Genomic DNA, 22,840 nt, shown 5'->3' with positions numbered 1-22,840 from the left:
GGGAAAGAGACAACAGGATGTTGTAAATGAAATATGTTAGAAGTCTAACTGTACAGAGCACATTTGAAGTATCTTTTAGTATCAAATGAAGTCCAAAGACATATTGGTGTATTAGCTATAAAAGCTAAAAAAAAAAAATTTCAAACCACAAAACCAGTACAAATCAATTTTCATTCACATAAAGTCAATGGACCTTTTGAGGAGCAACAGTAAAATAAATGTAGTACCTCAATTAACAAGAATGCATTACTTACTCCATTTTATTTGGTGTCACTAGGGTATTATGGCTGGGTGGAAATTATATTAACTCAACACTCCACACGGATGTCTGCTCTTGCCACCCAGTCTATCACTGGAGGCCTCTTCCTTGACTGTGATGAGGCAGAGAGCACCAGGTTGGCAATCACATCAGCTGATGGAGCAGCCGTGGTCAGGTAGAAGCTTGGCCCAGGCTATCCTTTCCTCAGAGCAGGGAAGCATGAATGCAGGCAATGGGGGTGGGACCCTCATGGATATGAGCGTTATCTGGAGCAAGAGTTGAGCAAGATGGAGGAGTGTCACCACATGGAGACTGGGCACATGCAGCGACAGACCCTGACACCCACATAGCAGCCTGCCCAGTGTAGGCAAAGAGAACACCTGCATGGCAAAGCTGGAAATGCGCTCAGAGCTGAAATCCCTGGTTTGTTTTGAAACAGATCCTTTTAAAATACTTATTCTTGCCAAGTGGCCATGTTGGCTGCTCTCTCACATGGTTACAAAGAACTATAGGTTAAGGGCATTGAAGCAAATTCCCTTTTTAAAATAATGTTTCTCTAGCAAGTTCAAACACCAGAAAAGCAAGAGTAGGTAAACGAGAAAACCAGGGTGATAGTTTAGCCTCTTCACAGTTTGTATAAAATCCAAATCTAAGAGACCTGCCCTAGTACCCCTTTGATCTCAATCCATAGGAAATCTTAAAATTGCCCAGAAAAACTTTTAATCAAAAATTTATATTGTTTTCAATGAAAAACTCTTAATTTCATAACTTTCATATCACTTTTTTCTTTTTTATTTAAAATATTATAACCAATTAACATACTAGATAACATTGTTTACATTCCAGTGGTGCATGTTTAATGACTAGGGCATGAATGATTAAAAACCACAATAATTATCTCAGCATTCCCTACAAAGTGCCCCATTTGTTTTGTCTAGAGGAGGGGAGAGGAGAGGGAATGGAACACAGGGAAGGGAGAGGAAATGAAGAAGGAATGGCATCATATAGGGAGAAAAGCAAATGTCAATTATGATACTTGGGTTTCAGGTTTCAAAACCTGTTGAACAGGATAAACTATAATGAGAAAATAGATGTCACAGTCCAGGTAGACAGCTAGTTCAGTTTAACTTCATCATTCAGCTAAAAGATTAAGAGCTTCTCAAAAATATACCAAATATCGGGCCTACAAAAGTAATTTATTTCTTCGTAAAATTTACTAAGATTTATTCCTTTTGTAAAATGTGAAGAATGGACTGATATCACGAGCAGGTTTCTACTTACAAAAACAGACAGTAATTATGTCCAACGAGCACATCTAACACCATACTTCAAGATACACAGTGAAAGATTTTACAGGTGAGTCTCTTTTACCGATGCAAGGTATATATTTTACGTACTTACTGGTATCGTGTGGACACTGGCTATGAAGTATTTAACACACATTTATAATTCACTCAGTGAAGATCTAACAGTAAGGGCAACCGCTTACTTGGGAAAGCATAGAAAATTAGTGTGAGGTAGTTCAATAAAAACCTAGTTTAATTTGTAAGTTATTGTGAGAAAAGAACATTGTGCAAAACTAATCCACAGGTAGTATTTCTCAGAAGTTTCAGTAACAAAGAGAATCTAAATTAGAAATGGCCAGAATGTGTTACTCTTACTAGACTCTCCTTAAGAGCACTAACTAAGAGCAGTTAGTTTGAAATTAATTAGAACTTTTGTTTTCCTTACCAGTTTTCTAATCGTACCCCAAACTACACATTTCTGCTTCAATGCCCTTATACATCTTCATCTTGCTTGCTATTAAGGAAAAATTAGTTTCCTCTGATTCAGGAAAAACCTAAGAGAGATCAGTAGAAACACAATGTATACTAAAATGTAAAGGATCTGGAGGCAACATTTAAGAGGTCTGCTAATGACAGAACAGTAGTGTTTCGTTTTTCTACCGTTAAGAGTTTATTGGGGTCATGGGGCATCATGCATTCACTCTACAGCTAATGTGTGACTAATGAACAACACTCACAAACAAACTACAACAGTATTTTTGAAAACAGACTATGTTTTTACCTCAAAATGTTGTACAGGCTTGTGCCTAGGCAACAATGAGTAGTTACATCTTCATAGTGTAGCACATACTGGCCGATAGTGTATACCAAGTCTTATCTGTAACCCCAAACGGCTTCACTTGCCTGCTGCTGATTTCACTATCAGATCATCCATGTCCTCTTCACCTTTACCTTTTTAGACAACACAGCAGGGTTAGCATGGAACAAAATAATGAAAGGGCTTACGGGCAAGTCTGCTGCTTTACATATAATCAAGCTTCTTGATATCGTTAAGGGGTTTGTATGGTAGCCTTTTCACTTAAGAGGCTGGCATTCCTCTTAGGAAGTCTGGTGTGAATGCACTGTACCTTTACCAACTTGGAAGAGTACATACCAGGAACAATCAGCAGCCAAGGGTGTGTAACAAAATGAGAACTGTTCAGCAAACAGTATGAAAGAGTTGAGATGCTTTGTTTATGTCTATTATAATTAAGCAATCCCAACAACACAATCATTTAACAAATAGTCAGTTTATATTAGAGGGTAACAGAACAGTAACCAGGAAGAAATATGTAGAAAGAATTATTGTCTCTTTCCTAACCTATAAAGTTAAACAATATATCTTGGTCAAAGTAATTTTCTGACAGTAAGACCATGGGTATATTAAGTATATGAAGTTGAAAAAACAAAGTTATAAGATAAGCAAAGTGGCTTTACGTAAGTACTGCTTGACAGAAATCTTCTTTGTAATTTCTTTAAAAAAATGTTTAAGATGTTTTTAAAGGTTCAAAAGTAAAATACAAAGAACTAGCACATTTTTAATTTAATACAGTTAAGAGAAGAGGGAAGGTTGTATTTAGCTATTGCATTTTTAAAAACCCAGGACACGCAACACTTAGACTGTTTTCAGGATATAACAAGTATTTTAGTCTACATGACTAATAAGAGTTGATTTTCTCTGATCAACTGAAACATGCTGGTTAGCAAGTGGGAGCTGGCATTTACAACAAACAATACTGTAACAACACTTGGTTTTCCTTGCTTAACCAAAATCTGTATCAAGAGATGGCTTATCAGCGAGGAAACAGAAAATAAAGGAATCTTCTGAGAGCATGTCAGTTGTTAAAGTGCAACAGTGAAATAATCTATCCTATAGAAATAAAGCTAGTTAACTGTCAAACTAATAAAAACTAGGAACACACTTATGCTCAAATTTCTTCTTTAACTGTAAATCCAATCCTGTTTCTACAATTCAAGAGGTGTTATAGTCTTAAAACTTTAATTTGCCTAATTAATGCACCCTGTCATATCAGTAGAAAAGGGATTAATTAAAAGGCTGCCAACTTCAAAAGAGGCTAGAAATCATCACTTTAAACCATCAAAGACAAACTTACTATTTCAAAGCATATAAAATGGCTATTAATGTATTTTAATCCTAAATATTGCACATTAACAATGACCTAAAATACCTTACTCAAAACGAATTTTGCACTGAATATATGAATAACATGCCAAGTGGACTTTCAGATGCTGCACGTTGAGCTGCACCAGTTCTTGCTCCTGCTGGTCATTAATTCCATTGGGCTTTCTGCCTAGAACCCTTAGCTTACTTAAGTATGCATTTCCCAGTTCATTACATGAAATGCCTCTTGTTCCAAAAATAACAAAAAGTGCCTGGGGCATTACAGACAACGTATTTCAGATATAATGAGACTTCAATGACATTTTACTTAAGAAAAATTCAGTTATAGAGAAATAATTCTGCAGATATAAAATGTAAACAGTTAACATACAACTGTCAGGAGCAGCACCATTCTTACACTGTTCAACATCCACATTGTGTGTTTTATTGAAAATCAGGTATAAAAAAATGAAAGACTCAGACTAAATAACCACCAATTATGCCTGCTCTGCTCAATGTGAAGAAACAGTCCTTAGAAAATGATATCCTATATATGGCTGTGTGCTACTATTTTCAGATGAACGGTATATTGCTCATTTTATACATCACCTACAGAAATCTAAGTAGGCTTTGGAACCTCCCAACAGCTAGTATAAATATGATTATGCCACAGGTAGAATCAAATGGCCAGAAACACCCTGAGAACTGGTGCTCAACTGACTGACACTCCAGAAACCAAATAGGTCCAAGGGCCCAAGGCTGCAGGAAAGAGAAAGACCAGACTCTAAATCATTGCTGGGACCTACAGCCTGAGTAGATTAACTCAGTGTATATAAAAACAGGCTCATAGCTAGTAAAGGTGAACCATCTGTTTATTTCCATTGAAATGTATTATTCATGAAGTATCCTCTTGACTTTACGTGATCATAAGCTTTGAGCATGCCACAAATTTGCGGAAAACACCACATTCTCTTACTTTACTTTTGGTGGGTAGGATGGGGGATAGGAGGGTGGTGGTAGATGCCCAACGTCTTCAAAGACATGCTCTGAGTTACTCTACCATTTAGATGATGGGGCTTTTGCCAAAATTCATGTAGGATTACCTACCAATTGTTGTAACTAAATTAGAACTGGCAAGTAGCAAATATTGGAGGTTTTTTTAACACGTTCATCATTTACAGTAGTTATTCCTGAATATAACTGGCTACAGGTTATTTTCCCTCACTCCTCTGGGGTTATTTCATTGATAAGCACATAACCCTAAAGGATAGCATCATGAACAAAACATTTGAATAAATTCTAATAAAAAAACTATAAAAATCTTAAATAATTCATGATATAGGCAAGTCACCACATAATAGTTGCTTTGATAAACAAAATCTTACAAATTCAGTAAAAAAAAATCAGCAGCATAAGATAAAGCAAATATGCAAAAATTTTAAACCATGATAAAATAATTAGGTTTACATTATACAGTTAATTACAGCAAAAATACAGTTTTGTTGCTGTTTTAAAATACAACTTAAGTTTTAAATTACATCACTTGAAATTAAAAAAAAAACTACTTTACTACAAAATGAATTCTACGTTTTTGAAAAATCACTCAAAAATAAGACCACTGAATTGTTTTCAAAGTAGTTCTATCAATGACTAAACAACTCCCCATCCCTCCCACCCACACAAGGCCCAAGTAGTCATCTACAGCAGCCCAGAGGTCCAGCTGATGCTTCTAGACTGCTGTCTGTATCCGAGGCCAAAGTCGGATCTGTTGACATTGAAGACACATCATTGACAGACGATGATGACGATGGATGCTGAGAGCCATTGATCACTGCTGCACCTGTGCTATGAGAAACAAAACAGCAAATCAGTTGCAGACAGAGTTGCAGACCGAGCTACTTGTACTGTACTGACCACCTCCAGTGGTCAATAATTTTTCTTTTGGTTTTAAAAGGCTCACTAAAAATAATCACAAGTGATATTCAACACAACACTAACAAACACTTTTCACTGCTAGCTACGAGGTAAGAATTCTGAAAACGTCTGGAAACCTGTCCTTTCTACTAATTTGTTTTTCATTTTCAGTTCAGGACAAGAATTGTTAAGTCCAAGCCATAGTTAGAAATGGTCCTACGACAAGACTCATGAATTGGCTTCAGACTGTGTGTGAATAACACTTAATAATACATGCAAAACTGTCTGCATTGCATTTTGTTGGAGAGAGGATTTCAAAGGAATGTATGACCAGTTTACCAGTTAGGTAAACTCAGGTCTTGTTATTTCAGTTCTAATAAGTACTTGGTTAATGCAAATATGGACTTATTAGACATGAAAGTAGGGGGAGACTGTTTCCTTTACCAAAAGTATAGCCTAACAAGCATTTCCTGGATTTTAAAAGGCAACAGGAATACTTAAACTATTGAAAAATCCTCTCAAGGGGGTTGGGTCAGGAAGGGAAGGGAATGACACCGTGGGGTGGGGAAAAGTTAAAGGTGATTCATGCACTAGGTAAGTGCTTTTGAACTACATGATCACTAAATAAGAGTCATTCCAAATTTGAGTATATTAAATAACGCAAGTTATACAAAGTTCCTAAGAACACATTCATGGAATAAAAACCAATGGTTTTCAAACTGAGCAATAAGAATAGGGGTGAGTTTCAGGGACCCAATGATGTTAAAACTAAGCAGGTTGAAAACCACTGTTCCAGAACGCAGCACCTCATTGTTTGAAATTATCCCTCCTTTGTGTCCAATGACAAGCAATAAAAACACTTAAATATGAAAGGTCCTCTGAGAGCTTGTCTTCAAATCTAACAATGAAATAGCTAGGGAATGGGAATAGGCAAATCTTTAGGGCAGTGTGGCAGGGACTGGGAAACAGAAAGGAATGGAACCACAAGGGATAGAGCAGGTGATGGGAGGTGCACTGAGAAAGAAAAGCAGACTGGGTACTTCAGGCCTAACAGAAGAGAGGAAAAGGAGAAATGTGATAACCTTCTAGACCCAAGAACCCATTAGGCTCCCAGCCAGAGTGAAATGAAGATACTAAACTTTTAAAAGTTCAATTGGTACACTACAGAATGCACCTTTTCTGACTAAAGAGTAAACAATATTATGGCTAGCTTCAAAGACCTGTACTGAAACATTCAAATCATAAAAGGGTTCTATATACTTTTTCATGCCTCTACTTCTTTATCCAAATTTTATTTCATCCAAATTTTTTAATCTAATAAAATCATTTTTTTTCTCTTGAATTGATTTTTTTTATTTAAACATCTTTATTGGAGTATAATTGCTTTACAATGTTGTGTTAGTTTTAAATGCATCATAATTAAACAGTTAACTTTTTAATCTGAAAATCAAATGCCTAAGGAAAAAAAGACTTGTTTACTTCTGACCTTTACAGTAATATATTGGGTTGGCCAAAAAGTTCATTCGGGTTTTCCTGTAAGTTACAGAAAAACCCAAACGAACTTTTGGGCCAAGCCAATAGTAAATTCTCAATATCTGAACAGCAATAATATGGAAAAATCTTTAATTTCAGGTATCTGGGTCGTTTCCCTCTCAGTGACTCTACACACTCAAAGGTATGCAAACTCATTTTAGTATTAGTCAAACCAAAATAAAGGTAAGAGGCAATCCAGAAGGAAAAATATTTACTTTTTAAAATCAAGTCGAAATGGTATTGTGATTATCTGATATTCTGAGTCATCAAATACTATATCTTCTGTTTTTGTATATAATCAAGAACTGAATATTTTTATAACAGATTAATTTACTAACACTCTTCTTTGCCAGCTATAACTGAGAATCCAGAAAATGTCTAGAAACTTGCAGTCCTGTCCTTTCCACTGACTTATTTTGTAACCATAGTTAACTGTTGTCTAGGATTCACATTTTTCACTTATAAATTAAGAACAAACACAACTGCTCTATGAGATTATTAAGTTTACTCAAACATTTGACACTGAGGATGTGCCATTCACTAGGACAGTATGCTAAAGTATAAAACTCTCCCTAATAATGGACTTTTCAAATTCCATTCAAACCTCCATCATGAACAATTCACTCATATGACTACTGTATATCAATACAAAGTTAATTAACTGAGTTATTAAAGCATTTATAAGATAGCTTTTGTTACAGTTAATTGTAAGTAAAAAGCTGTTGAAACCAATTTGTTTTCAAGAGGATCTATATTAAAATTTGGAAGACTGCATTCTTGATCAAGGTTTAAAAAACAAAGAATTAAAAGAACACAAAATATAACCAAAAATGTCATAGGAAGCTACAAAAATTATTTAAACAAACATATGTTTATAGTACAACAAAATGGGCACCTGAAACTATACCTATATATCTTACTTCGTTGATGCTAAATATGATATCCATTTTTTTTCTTAGAATGTATAAGAATTTTAGAAGGATTAAAATGGCATAGTTTCACGCAAATTCAAGACCTACCTGTTGAAACATTACTCAGCCTTCAAGGCTCAGCTCAAATTTAATCTCTTCCCTAAAACTGCCCTATTCTCTGTTGCCAGCCATATGGAATGCTGGAAAAACCATGCCCTCTGAAGTTACTGATAAACATGGCTTCAAGTATTGCTTTTCTACACAAAAGATTTGTAGTCTTATATCATTTAATTTTTCTAAACTTGTTTCCTCATCTGTAAAATGTGCACAACAACCCCTTCCTCAGGGTTCTGGGGGGCTGAATGAAACAAAGTACAAAAACTATCAGTGTCTGTCATGTAGTATGTACTTAATATGTACATGTTACCTGTCATTTAACTTTTCCTTTAAATTCTTTATGCTTTTACAAGTACTAAAATTTAACATAAGATGAGCTTATGATAAAAGAAAATGTTTAACTCCTGCAAACCAATGTTCTTAAGAGCCAGAATACCTTCTGACAGCAGTTTTAATGCCATTGCCTTAAACAAATCAAAAATCCAAAAATGAGAAAGGGTATCATGTACAAAATTGGCATCCCGTACAGAATTTTGCCATGAAGTTTTAGTTTATTTATCCAAAGTAAGGACTGTTAAATCACAGAAAGGTAAATATATTGAATTGTGATAAATTTCTTCTTTAAAGACAACAATGCCAACAACAACCAAAAAAGGTTTTAAATTTCTGTTCTTCAATGGGATGTCAGTATCAAAGAAAAAGATATACATTTTATGAAGTCAGTTACTGATATACTAGTACAATGTACTGATAGAACAGTGTACCAAATGCTTTCAAATTTACCACAGAAATCGTATTCCTTATACTCAATAAACTTTGAATACTAATGGTACTAAATATGGAAAGAACTGAAGGTTTCAGGCCACTGAAGACTACAACACAAGAAGTAAACTGTAATCTTAACTAAGCTTATATTGTAACCAACCTAAAGGAGAGGGTTGCCCCCGTATAACTCCATTCTTGGTTCTCTCCTCCAAGTCCATAACTTCTTTGTATATCAATTCTGGAAAAGAGGTGAACAAAAACTTTTCAAAGTCTGAGAGGCAATCTCCCAAGATATGTATGTTTTAAGTAAAAAATTTTTACACACATTAAGTACTTCGAATGGTGTTCTTGCAATGGCAGAAGGTCCAGAAGTGTCAGCCTAAGATTCAAAGGTGTTAATAACAATTTCTTGATCCTCAACCATGAATTATATTGAAAGAAGCAGAGTCTCTGCTGTAATATTCCAGAAGTTGGATTAAGATAGAGCTGGGGTTAGAAGCTTTATCTTTTTTACTCCACCAACACTTTGTACTATACCATATCATTCTGTACAGCAAATGCTAATTTAATTCTCTCAGTAAGGGCTTGAATCAAATTTGTCTTTAACTTCTATTTCCTGAGCCCTGGCATAGTACCTGGTACACTGTAGGTACTTACCCAGATATCTGTTAAAAGATCTAAATGCAAGAGTATGTGGAACCTTCTTTAATCAGAATAGAATATAAATATATTTTTATTAAAGGAAAAGACAGGTAACTATACTTTAACTCCTTCTGAGTTGAAGCATGGCATGCTATGACTGTCAAGAATTTCTTCAGGAGAATCTTGGTCCTTAACTAGGCTTCTTGGACAGTGGGTGGACTGCTGGGCGGACTACTCCAACTGAAGAGTTAACACCAGATCCTGCCCTGCAGTGTACGTGCCTCCTGCCCTGTATTCTTCTACATGACCCTGACGTCAAGTATGATGTGCCTTGTGAGTCTGAATGCCGACTTAAGAGGAACCTTCTGGTGGATGCTAACATTGCCATTATTCATCATCTTCTCTGGGTCATAAAATCCTTTGAGAATTGCATAAAAGCAATGAACCCTCTTCTGAGAAAAATGTATAAACAAAAATTGCTGCACAGAATTTCAAGGAGTCTGTAATTCTTTACATTAAACTTTCAATAAATGATTTCTGATCACAGGGAATGGCAACATTTATGTTGATAATAAGGTAAAACAAGTGGATATGTTGGGATGAACAAGAGCTGGAGACGCCTAAGTTTGCTTGCGATGGTAACCTACTTGGGCTGGGAAGAAGAAAAATAGCAAGTCTTGATAGAGGAAAGAATGGGAGATGCTTTTCTTTAAAGAAACAAAAAGAAATGATAAGCATTCCGGATAGGAGGATCAAAAAGAGAGAGAAAATACTCCTTTGTAAAATGGGACTGAGGCAGAAGAACCAAAGCTAATCAGGAGTACTAACTAGACAAAGCAATCTGTAGTTAATGGCTTTGGCAATGAATTTTTCTGTTATGATGCTAAAATTCTTAAGCAGATCTTAAAAAACGGAGTTTGTAGGTAATTACTAAACGGCCTTTGGGGCTAGGAGAAAAAGATACAGAATAAAGATAAACATGTTTACAGTAATCAAAAATCCCAGATATAACCATATACAAATGAAAATATGATGTTTCACTGATTTTAAGATGTACTTTTTTCACAGTTTAATATCTTTGAAACTGGGTTGCATCTATAGTCAATCGTGCAGTACAACTGGCATTGTTTCCCCTTTCTCAGTGGTACATAATAGTGTGTTTTACAACTGGTGGCCTATTAAGATTCCATGAAATACCATAAATGTTTATTGTAAATGTAATGATATATAAAAATATCAGGTTAGATACTTTAATACATACTCTGATCTATAGTTTCTATACTCCTGTATATTACATATATAGATGCACTAGGTTCTACCCAATTCTTACATTCTGGTGGGCTCTACAGAGTCTAACTATATGTCTCCCAAAGTCGACTTAGCGAAAACTAATCTCTGGTTATTCCTAAGAAGAAAGAATCAAATTCATTCCTCCCAAATAAATCTGTAGATGGATTACGTGCTCCAGTTTATATTTTTGCCTTCCAAGTATTTAGATTCTTAGCTCTTAATAACATGTCTTCTGTCTACCTGATTTTAAGTGACTTGTCCAAAGTCATGTAGTTACAAAAGTGGTCAAAATATCAAATGACAACAATATAAATGGAGGCAAGCAGGATCTAAAAATTACCTGGCTGAACTGTCTCAGGGAATCTTTTAAAGAAAGAAATATTTTAACATTGCCATGACTTTCAAAGCATTATTAATGTTCAACCAAAGGAAAAAAAAAAACTATTAGATATGCAAAGATTAAAAATTAACTCACTCTGTTGGTGAGGGTGGGGGTAAAAGAGACATTCCCATAAAATGCTGATCGAAGTGTAAACTGCTACAATTTCTCTGGAGAGTAATCGAAATAACTGAAAAATGTCCTTTGGCCCAGTGAATCTCCTTGTAGGATTTTTCTTACAGGCATGTTCTCAGATGTGCACAAGAACACTGCAGAGTTGTTTGTAACAACAGACTAGACACAACTTAAATGCTCTTCAAATGGTTGTTAGATACAGAACCCTGTGACACAGCCTAACAGTAGATCACAAACCAGCTATTAAACCAAATGAGCCAGGTATATGGAGCAAGAGAGAATAATCTCTAAAATATACGATTATCTCAACAAGGCAAGTGTGCACTGTATACAACCATATGTGATTAAAACAGGGTGGGAGAGGAGAAGGGGGAGACATCAAACACACAAGTTTGTATTTTTGTAGACTATGGAAGAACATAAAAGTTCCAGAAAGCACAAATGTGTCTTTGTCTGGGGTGGGGAACAAAGACATTAGGATTAAGTCAGTGAGGGAAGGAGACATACTCTCTACTTTTGTAAAAATATTAAATCATATTATTAAATATCAGTTACGAATAATAGAAAATATCTTTCATTTCCCTAAAATGATGAATAAATCAACATAGAAAGCCAGAGCTCTTTCAGCTTCATCTTAAAAAATCTGGTGAATGTTACCTTTCCACTCTTCTATTGTGTGTTCCCTTTCATCTAACTGCTTGTCAGGTATCTTTGGTGGTGGCTGAAAAACAAGGCAACAATAATTGAGTCAGTTTATTGGGAATATATAAATTGTTTACAATTATTTGAAATGTTAGCCAGACAGAAGGCTTGGAAAAATACATCATTAGGCCAAGATTGATCAATGATCAACACTGATCTCGTGTAGCGAGAACAGTGACAGGAAAAAAGATGTTTAACCGTCTTTTTCTTTTCTTCCTGTTTTTGAAATGTTCACATTTTATTTATATCATAGAATTGTGCTATGCTTTGGATACAATAATTTGTTTACAACTAAGTTAAGATGTTTTCCCAAAGTGCTCAACATTCTAGCTCAGCATACAAGGTATCACGGCAAAAAGGCAAGAAACAGTGGGGGGGAACTTTATTTTGTGCAGGAGGTACTTGGATATGTTCATTCTCTTAAGAAACTTTTCATGGAAAAACACCATCATCATTTATTTATATTTTTATTTAAAATTTAAAAATATCCTCCAAACCTAACTTTAATTCTAACTCTAAGGGTACAATATAGTCTTCAAACATTAAAGAAAAGAACTTACAGCTTCTGCTTCAGAAGGATCATACCAGACGTTGATATACGGGTGCTGGAGAGCTTCATCTACAGAAATCCTTTTAGATGCATCAATTACCAGCATTTTAGATAACAAATCCCTTGCCTGACTGGCTGCAAAAATAATGAGACATTAATGTACACGTATCTCATAAAAACTTTAAAATTATCAATAAATTTCAGAAACTTGAAATTATCATTTATTAAAAAATGTTTTAAACAGAATAGATTTACTATAAAATTAGGTCATACATATGATTAAAAAATATAAAATCACAAAAAAATAACTAAAAATAACTAAAACCTCACACTGTTCCATTACCCAGAGACAATGTTATGTCCCATGAGAATATGAATATACCCTCATAAACCCCCTCCCACCTACCCACAATGGAATTAAAGATATATGTTTATAAAAAGTACCTTTAAGTTTATTGTGTTCCGAGTCAGCTGGGAAAAGTACATCAGGGAAGAGTTTCTCAAAGCTATATCCAGCATATTTAGGTCTGTTTTCAACATAAGTCCTTACTGTTGGTTGTAGTTTCTTCATGAATTCAGGACATGGTGTTCCAAGCTGTTCAATAACTTTATTCCACTGATCAATATCTAATATCAAGTAGCTAAGAAAAAATACTGTGTATCTAATGTTCAACATATTAGTCATATCCATATTAAAATAAGAAAATGGCAATTAAAAATCCTAAGAAAGAATGTGGCAGTTATAAATCTTACAGCCACCCTGCAAAAGGCAATGATTGTAGGTGGACAAAAAGGATCAGTAAACAAGCTTCATTAACCTTATTTATGATGTGCATGTGTGTGTCTACTAATACTAATTTTATCATAAAAATGGAAACTTAAATTCTAAATTCTTATATTCTAAATACACAAATTCTAAATACAAATGATAAGTGGCTCAAAGAAAAATGACAATTACTACCCATAAGGACTCTAAATGTAAACTGTACATAATTTTAGAATACAAAATTTGCCTTTCCTTCCAGCTTATCAGAAAATGTGAATGCATTTCTGAGAAGATAGGAAATATTTCTTATTAAATGTCCTGCATTTTTTGAGTTTTCTACACTAACAGAAAACCAGTAGCAATAAAAATGATGGCATTTCCTTTTGCCATTCTTTGTTCAGCTTATGTTAGTAAAATTTTTTTAAAGCCCTGAAATTTAAGAAAATGACTCAGTATTTTGGTTAAGGTGTAAGGTTATAATTCTCTGGTCTCTTTCCTTCCAATCTTTAGTGTTTACACCTCAAACTCCTCCCCATGGACTAAGACCTAAAACTTTCTCATTGTAACCCAGTGAATATGGTTTTTCCCAGTCCTCTTCCTAAAACAATTCTAAGTTTCACTAGCTGATAGACACATAACAGATCACTGCTATTATAAAGATTAGTCAGATGAACAAAAATCATAACCCAAATCTACTCATCACCATGTAAAATTATTACTGCTGAAATTCTCAGATGAAAAGATCAGTATGTTATGTTGAGTAATGAGACAATAACCAAAAGACATAGAACACACAGCACATTAACAAAAAAGGAAGTGGGGAGGACAAAACAAAAGGATGACCAGAAGCAACAGACAATTTCAAAATTCATATTATGTCCTAAGAACTTCTAGACTTACTCAAGTGTATAATTATTAGAAAATTTAATACAAGCCATGACTTTTGATTTAGGTTAAATAAATCAACTCAAAGCCAGCAAGTAATTGTGGATAATTAACCTGAGCAGTTTTCAGAATTAACATAAGAAACAACAAATAAATTAGGGAAAGGAAAGTCTAAGTCAAATAGTAGGTGGTATTTTGAAAGAGTAATTTAACAATACTTTCTTATTAGGGAGAGACAAAATACATTATACCTGACCAAGCTGAAGTGCTGTCATACATTTTGACCTTTAGAAACTACATTTTAGGCCAAAGATAAGGATACGATCAGTACCTGGGAACAAAACACCACCTTTGATCATTTCTCCCATGATGCACCCAACTGACCAAATGTCAACTGAAAACAAAATGCAATGACATTAACATAAAGATTTTGGTTAAAATAAAAAAATATATATAAACATTAAAAAAAAATCACACACACCATGTATACTTCAAAATTATAGAAAGCAGTATAAAATAAAAATGAGTGACAGTGAATGTGCTCTAACTACCAGCAGAGACTGTATTTCCTACTGCCAGATGCAGCCTACAAATATTTCAGCTTCGTATCTCAAAAATTTTTGAACTATAACAGCCACAAACTTTACGTCTGTTTAAAAAAACCCACATGTATGAATGTACACTATATTCATTTTCATTAGAGAACATAAGGAAGTTCAGCACCTAACTAATTAAACTGCTGCAGCAGCACAAGGATACAGTCCCTTCCTGGAAAGAGGATTTTGTGGCAAACCATTTCTCCCATAATGCACCCCACAGACCATAAATCCACTATATGTTTGCAGCACAAAAGAAGGAAAAGCAAAGCAAAAGGTCGTTAAAATCAAAGAAGCATAATATGACTGCATTATATAAAAACTGCAAAACATCACCAAAAGAAAAAAGTGATTTTAATTTTAGCTAATGGAATAATTTAAAACACAAAATATTTGTCAAAAGGCTTTGATTCACAAAAGCAAATGTGAAGTGTGGCGTTTTAACTACGTATCTAATTTAAAGTGAGAGCTATGCACAGAAATCACATAATTTAAAAAACCTACACATTTTGCCCCTGAAAATTTATTTATAAAATATGAAAAAGAACCAAACACAAATCTTATAAGTAACGCTGAAAATGTACATGAGGTAGCAAAATTTAAAAAATAAAATCTTTATACTATTTTGAGGTTCAACTGTGCATTATACTCTCTCTTTAAGTCAAATAAAAGAAAAAAGCATGAGCAGAAATAATCTAGTATATTAAAATACTTAACAGAAACAGTGTTTCTATGAATAATTACAGTTAAAAAGTTAATCTAAAGCTCTTCAGAAATTTTCAAGTTGGAGTTAATAAATTCGTTTTGAGAGGTGCTATGTTTACTCTGGATTGAAGGTCATTTTTCTCCTTGGCAACACCATGCTGCATTTACTCTACTATTCCAAAAGGAACAAGTGCATAGAGAACGAACAAATAATCAATTAAAAAAACTTAGTAAAAGAAGTATATTTCATGTTTTCCACCTAAAGTGTTTTAAACCCACAGAACCAAAACGCTTTTGGTTTAAGAAGTTGGTTTTGGCTGAATACAGTATGAAATTTCCCACAGATTTATTATCTACAGAGTCTCCTAGTAGACTTACTGACCCTTGCCAACTTTAATTTTTTTCTTTTTTTTTTGTTGGCCACGCAGCATGCAGGATCTTAGTTCCCCGACCAGGATCAAACCCGTGCCCGCTGCGGTGGAAATGCGGAGTCTTAACCACTGGACCACCAGGGAAGTCCCATGACCCTTGTCAACTTTAAATGAGAGCTCTAGTCAATACCGAAAAGAATCTGCTAGACATAGAAATGGGCGATTTGAGGACCTCCATCTGTTTCATTAAAACTAACCACATACCCTGACATTTTATATCTTTGGGTTTGAAAATCAAACAAAAAGAGTAGGTGCTTGCAGTTTAATACAAGAGGGGAATGAGCAATTTGAAAGGAAAGCTTTAGAAACTTGCATTTGTTTTTGAAGTTTGAAGGCCCCAATTCTCTAACAGCAAAAGAAGAAAAGGGCAGGAATAGATGTTAGAAATATACCCTTTACCAATACAGGAGGACTTGGGAACTTAAAGTCAGTACTTTCTAATACACTCATAAGGAGACTGCCAGTTCATTACAGAATTTTAGGAGCTAGATTAGGAACAAATTTTAGAAATCCTGTGGAACTAAAGTTTCTCTAAAATTTCTCATTAAAATACATATAAATCTTTTTATATTTATGGCATAGTTCAACTTTCAAGGAAAAAATTTTAGAGGAAAAGTTAACATTCATAAATCAGTTCAGAGAAAAATTTTTTCCAGGGTTTTCATTTTTTGGCAAAAATCTATTAAAATAATTTTTCCCTGTGGACTTTATAGAGAATAGCAAGCTTTAGTTAAATATTCAGGACACAACTTATGTACATAATCTTAAGAAAAACATCTTAAAACAGATTTCAAAAGCTGCAAGCATGAGAGAAGATATTGTCTGGGTTAATGAAGACTTTCCTCAGAATATGATAAGCCTGATTCATACATAAAGCAAGTTTTACAGGGTCTAACTGCTTAGTCTATTTGGCAGTTTAAATATATTCCATTACCTCACACTTTACAAAAAGCTCTGAGCCGGCTTTCAATAAAAGACATATAAAATAAAGTTGTTAAAACAGGTGGGGGTGGGTAAAAGGTGTTAATAAAAGGCAGAAGTTCTTATGTTTAACCTTGCTGGCTAATGTAGTTATTAATTAAGCATTACATTTGACTCAGTTTCCTGGGGCCCAAAAAAAGAAAAAAAAAAGGCAATAAGGTAGATCTATATAATTCTTATCTAAGAAAGGAAAGCATGTCAATTCTTTACATGACAGTTATTCTTGGTGCTAATTTCTGGTAGGGAGCTCCCAAGATCATCATTATAAGAGAGAGTGCCACATTATACATTATCTGTGACAATCAATGGTTTTACAGCAAATACAAAAACAATCTTCATGCCGGTCACTTAAAGCAGCAATTCTCAAAAAAAAAAAAAAGAGTCTAATACTAAATCTAACTCACTGGGTTTAACAGGGTATAAGGCAATTTTAGATAAAGAGTAAGACAACAGCATGTTTATTTAAGAACAAAAGAATAGTAGTAAATATTTAAAGTGTTTTTAATGAGCTCAGAAAAGAAAATTACGCTAAAATCCTCAGTTCAATGTTATCTTTTATAAAAAAGAATCCCCAAAATTGACTTGATACAGTTTCCTGATTCAAAGTGAACTGTTGTTTTAGATTCTTTGCTAGAAAAAATGTCTAGGTCCTATTCGAGTAAGTATTTTGGATTAAGTTACCACATTTAAAAAGTTATAGTTTAAGTCAATAAAATCCTGTGTAGACTTATTCATCTCTTAAATGACTGAGATTCAACAAAATTTCTTAAGTATAAATATATGTATATTTATGCATAATTTTTTTTTAATTCATGAACTACATGCCTGATAATGTTCTTCAACCTTGACTCTAATGCTGATACATATAACTGACTATACTCGCACATAATAATGCCATTTCTTTAAGGCTGGACACAAGGTCTTTGATGAAACATTGTTTTCTCCGAAAGGCAACCTTAAATTAATTATCCATCAGCTATGCAGAATGGCTTTATTGCAGCCCTTAAAGTTTGCACTAAGTGCTACTGCTATTAACTTTAATGTCATGGGATTGGAAATGTGTGCAAATATCATTAATGCAAACTTAAGATTTCTTGAGCCCATGTTAGAATGCTCATTTTCAAGTTACAGGCAAGAAAATGGTATATATCCTGTTACAGGGGCCATGGCAACCAATTCTTTATCTAATGGTACTGTTGATGATTATGTATTTGTATTTAAATAAACAGGGACCCCAAGTTTTTCCAAACATTTATGACAGAATTTGCAGTTACTTTCAAACTCTTGATAAACATCATTTCATACAGCGATACATTTAACTCTATGCACTTCAATTTAAGTATTTACATAAGAAATCTGATAAACAAAAGCAAATAGAACAGTATTTCAAGTAAATAGTGTTTGCTGACCGTTTTCTTTGTAGCCCATCCCTAGGATGACCTCAGGTGCTCTGTAGTAGCGAGTCACTACATAAGGTGTCATCATAAAACTAGTTCCTGCAGTCCTGGCCAGTCCAAAGTCAAGAATCTTCAAAGTGCAGTCTGATTTTACTACTATATTACTGGGCTTTAAGTCCTTCAAAAATAAAAATTAAAAAAATGGCTGCTATGATATAAACAAATATTTTGCAGTCCACAAGTTATGAGATCACTTATAAAATAATTCATGGTTACTGTTCATTTTTCTGTTATCACTGCACAGATTCATCATAATAGGCAAATCTGAGAAATTAGCTTGATGGCATTTTTAATTTATGAATATATACAGTTATTAGAAGTTAGTAATGCTTTATTTGCTAGAAATTATGATTAGCTAGAAACTTTCAATCAAGTGGTGTGAAAGCAATTTGGAAAGGCATCTCAAAGCTCACATAAGAACTATTACAGTAAAAGTAAGAGAGAATCATAAGTTGGCATTTATATGCACTTGTATACTAAATTACCAGCTTTTAAAAGATTCCATTTTAAAGTCAAAACAAGCTTTATATAGATACTATATACCAACAATGGGCCATTCTATGTCAACCCAAGCACATGTCACTTGACCTTTCAAACTGGCAGACGTTCAACTCTAAAGGATCGAAGTCAGTCCTTCCATCACTGATTTCCCACCCGAAATCGTACAAATTTGTTCATAAAATTCTTGGCTGCCAGTTGAGGTGGGACGCCATTGTCTTGGTGCCACTAATCCATAAAATTACTTGCAGTTGATGCTACCAAATAATGTCTTTGTGAAGAATTTCCCACCTGAACCCAACCTCAAGGAATTCTGTGCTATGATCATTAAAAGGCAGCAGCATAAACACTCATGGCTTCAAGTTCAACCCATGAACTTGTTAGCTCCCATGAATTCTATTATGAACCAAGAGACCAAAGAAAGCAGGAGTATGATTCACATACATTGAATACCAGTGATTGATGTAACACAAAATAAAGCTGGCCTGAAATAATTACTTTTGTAATGTCTATATCCAGAGAAGCATGTATGCTGTCTTTAGCATATTTTGATATGCAATCATGGATGGGTTAGGCGATATGTAATCTATAGGTTTTATCAAATTAAAAATAGATATCAACAGGTTTATTGAAACAGAAAATGAAAATTTTCATTATTGCTATCCTGTAAATATGTTGTCACTATTTCCAAAATATAATATCTCTGCAAAGTAACACTTCATGTTCAAAAATAAATATTATGAGCCTTGATACTATTTCAATGTCTATAGTGTTGGTTAATGATTAATGGCTCTTCATACTACTGCATTCTAGTCTAGAAATAAGATTTCAACCTTAAACACTTTATTTTGGAAAGATTAAGAACAAAATGCAATTAAAAAAAAAATAGACATCTTGTTAATGAAAAGAAACTGTCAAAAAGAATATCATCTGAAATTCATCCTTGCATATCAAGATGTACCTTTCTACAGATGTTTAAGTTGCATTGCTATCTATACCTGTGAAGAATAACTGAACTTGTATGAATGTGTGACAGAAGTAGTGGACTAACAATATTCCACCTTCTCTCCCACATTTTTCCAGCTAGTGATTAATTCTAGTCAATGGGATGTGAGTGGGAATCAAGAATAGAAGGGCCAGTGCATAACATCCTTTTGTCTCTTGCCCTGCTTTGGTGACCAGTAACATTCTAGATATTGAGCTGCTGAGCATCTACGTGTGGCAGAGTCCTCACCCCACTAGGACCTGTACTGGACACATACTGTGGGAGATAAACCTTGGTTGTGTTAAGCCACTGAAAACTCAAGTGTTTATTTGTTAATAACCTAGTTGTGATATTGTGATTTATAATAAGAAAACCACATTTGGTCATTGTCCCAATTACTGGCACAGAGCTCCTAGAACCCTTGGAATTTCCTAAGTGATAAGAGCAATAAAGGTGAAAGGAGTGCTTTTTGTTATTCATAAGAAGTACCTTTCAACTACACCAGAGTTGATTTAATGAGGTTACTTTTGGAAAGTCCCAAAGGATGAGGCTGGTTGCCAGGGAACCAATAAAACAATTAGAGTGTTGGAACTTTCAGTCCCACAGGCCCCCAGACCACCCGGGAGGGGAGAGGGGCTAGAGACTGAGTTCAATCTCCAATGGCCAAAGATTTAATCAATCACGCCTATGTAATGAAGCCTCCATAAAAACCCAAAAGGACTGGTACAGAGAGCTTCCGGTAAACACATGGAGGTGCTGGGACAGTGGTGCACCCAGAGAGGGCTCGGTAGCTCCGTGCACCTTCCCACATACTTTGCCTTATGCATCTCTCCATTTGGCTGTTCCTGAGTTACATCCTTTGTAATTAACCAGTAATCCAGAAAGTAAAATGTTTTCCTGAGTTCTGTTAGCCACTCTAGCAAATTAACTGAATCTGAGGAGCGGGTTGTGGGAACCTCCAAATTATAGCCTGGGATTATGATTGGCATTTGAAGTTGGGGCAGTCTTGTGGGACTGAACCCTTAACCTGGAGGATCTGATGCTATTTCCAGGTAGATAGTGTCTACCTGGAATTGAGTAAAATTGTAGGATACCCAGGCTGCTATCCAGAGAATCTGAGAATTGTTTGGTGTGGGAAAAACTACCTCACATCTGGTGTGAGAAGCATTATGGTAGTAGTGTGAGAGTAAAAGAGACACCTAAGAATGTTTTCCGTTACACTAGTCTATTCTGACTAACACTGAAATTGATGACAGGAGTACGGTGTTACTATTATAAACACAGGATCATAGCTTAGTAGTTGAGCAGCGGGCAGCAGGGAAACTAATATCAAATGTTGGAAAGGTGATCCAGGTTATAGAGTAGCAAGACATTTCATGACACTGTCACCTACAATAACTTGGAAGGCACAGCACTTGCATAATGAACTTGAGCTCTAGAACAGGGGTTGGCAAATTAATGCCTGCCTGTTTTTGTGAAGAAAGTTTTATCAGAACACAGTCACACTCTCATTACCTACTGTCTATGGCTGCTTTTGTGTTACTATGGTAAAGTTGAGAAGCTGTAACAGAGACTGTATCTTATCATCTGCAAAACCTAAGATATATACTATCTGGCCTTGCCTTTACAGAAAAAGTCTGCTGACCCCTGCTCTAGAAGGAGATTGAAAAGCAAAACTTTAGTAGTGGGTATAGGTGGCTATTGGCTACAAATCAAAGAATTGGCCACTTCACAAGAAGAAATAAAAGGGAACAGAGAATCTAGAATTTCAAGGCCTTGCCATTCTGGGAAAGCTAAATGCTACCAGACCTTTCAAAAAGAAAAAAAAAAGAAAAAATAGCAGGTTGCTCAGCAAATATCTCCGCCTCCTAAGCCAATATACTTCTTCACCTTATCGATGGTCCTACAGTAATTCTGGCCAATGGAATGTGAGGAAATGTGATGTTCATCAAATCTGAAGAGAAGTTTTAGATGTGCTTGACTGACTTAGCTTGGCTCTTGCCCTTCTTTCACCATGAGAAAAGGATGTGCCCCAGGGAGGCACTCCTTCAGCCTGGATGCTAAAACCTGGACATGAAACAAACCCTGAACCTAATCCCATGATCTGGAGCAGTGCCACACAGCCAACCTGCAGACCCCTGAGCAAGCAATAAATGTTGTTGTACGCCACTGATATCTTGAATTTGTTTCTAATGCACCATTTTCACATAACAATTCTGAAAGCCTTTGATGGAAGAAGACCTGAAAGATCTTTCAATTGATGAAAATACCTCAGACTTGCCAACAGAGGCCTGAAAACATAAAGGTAGACATTAAGTCCAAGAATATAGAGCCAGTGAGCTACCAGATATGCTTTGAAAAGAACTGTAATTAAAAAGATAAGAAGTCTCCTGAGTTTCTAAGAGAGATGTACCATTAAAAAAAAAAGAACTCCTTAAGCCTGTGACTGTTCCAGCCTTAAAACAATGGTTCTCAAATCAGGGCAATTTTGTTCCCGGGGATATTTGGCAATGTCTAAAGACATTTTGGGTTGTCACAATTGGGGAGTACTACTGGCATCTCGTGGGTAAAGGCCAGGAATACTGCTAAATGTTCTACAATGTACAGGACAGCCCCTCAAAAGAAAGAGTTATTCATCCAAAATGTCAATAGTGGCCAGGTTAAGGACTGTCTTTAAAGTGACACTTGGGCCTCCAATCTTTAACAGACAGGAACCTGTGAAACAGGGGCAGCCCCCATTGAGAACACACTTTCCAATACCCACTTCAGATACACTCAAGAAGGCTAGCAGAAAAGACTCTCCACAGGGTGGAGCCAGGTACCACAGAGAAGAGTGGACAGAGTGCTCCTTGCAGAGATCAGATTCAGGGCCTAATCAAGGAGTAGTCTTCC

At 35.1% G+C, this 22,840-nt stretch overlaps 1 protein-coding gene across 5 annotated transcripts in view; it reads right to left on the bottom strand.

The window, feature by feature from the left end:
* Positions 1 to 1,013: 1,013 nt before the first annotated feature.
* Positions 1,014 to 22,840, bottom strand: part of MAPK8 (mitogen-activated protein kinase 8) — a 39,769-nt gene continuing 17,942 nt past the window's right edge. The window contains exons 5-11 of one of the 5 annotated variants that reach the window (XM_007446229.1): positions 18,418 to 18,583; positions 14,618 to 14,689; positions 13,089 to 13,271; positions 12,655 to 12,779; positions 12,050 to 12,113; positions 9,107 to 9,184; positions 1,014 to 5,551 (exon numbers count right to left, since the gene is read on the bottom strand). In XM_007446229.1, coding sequence (XP_007446291.1) covers positions 5,535 to 5,551; positions 9,107 to 9,184; positions 12,050 to 12,113; positions 12,655 to 12,779; positions 13,089 to 13,271; positions 14,618 to 14,689; positions 18,418 to 18,583 — 705 coding nt within the window. In that variant the 3' untranslated portion in view covers positions 1,014 to 5,534. Of the gene's footprint in view, positions 5,552 to 9,106; positions 9,185 to 12,049; positions 12,114 to 12,654; positions 12,780 to 13,088; positions 13,272 to 14,617; positions 14,690 to 15,054; positions 15,127 to 18,417; positions 18,584 to 22,840 lie in introns of all 5 variants that reach the window. The other 4 variants (XM_007446227.1, XM_007446228.1, XM_007446226.1 and 1 more) reach the window with 4 other exon arrangements.

The sequence above is a fragment of the Lipotes vexillifer genome, unplaced genomic scaffold (genome assembly GCF_000442215.2).
Source record: "Lipotes vexillifer unplaced genomic scaffold, Lipotes_vexillifer_v1.1 scaffold1143, whole genome shotgun sequence".
In the NCBI taxonomy this organism is placed as follows: Eukaryota; Metazoa; Chordata; class Mammalia; order Artiodactyla; family Lipotidae; genus Lipotes; species Lipotes vexillifer.
The sequence above is the reverse complement of the archived record's forward strand: the minus strand, read 5'-3'. Positions and strand labels throughout refer to the sequence as shown.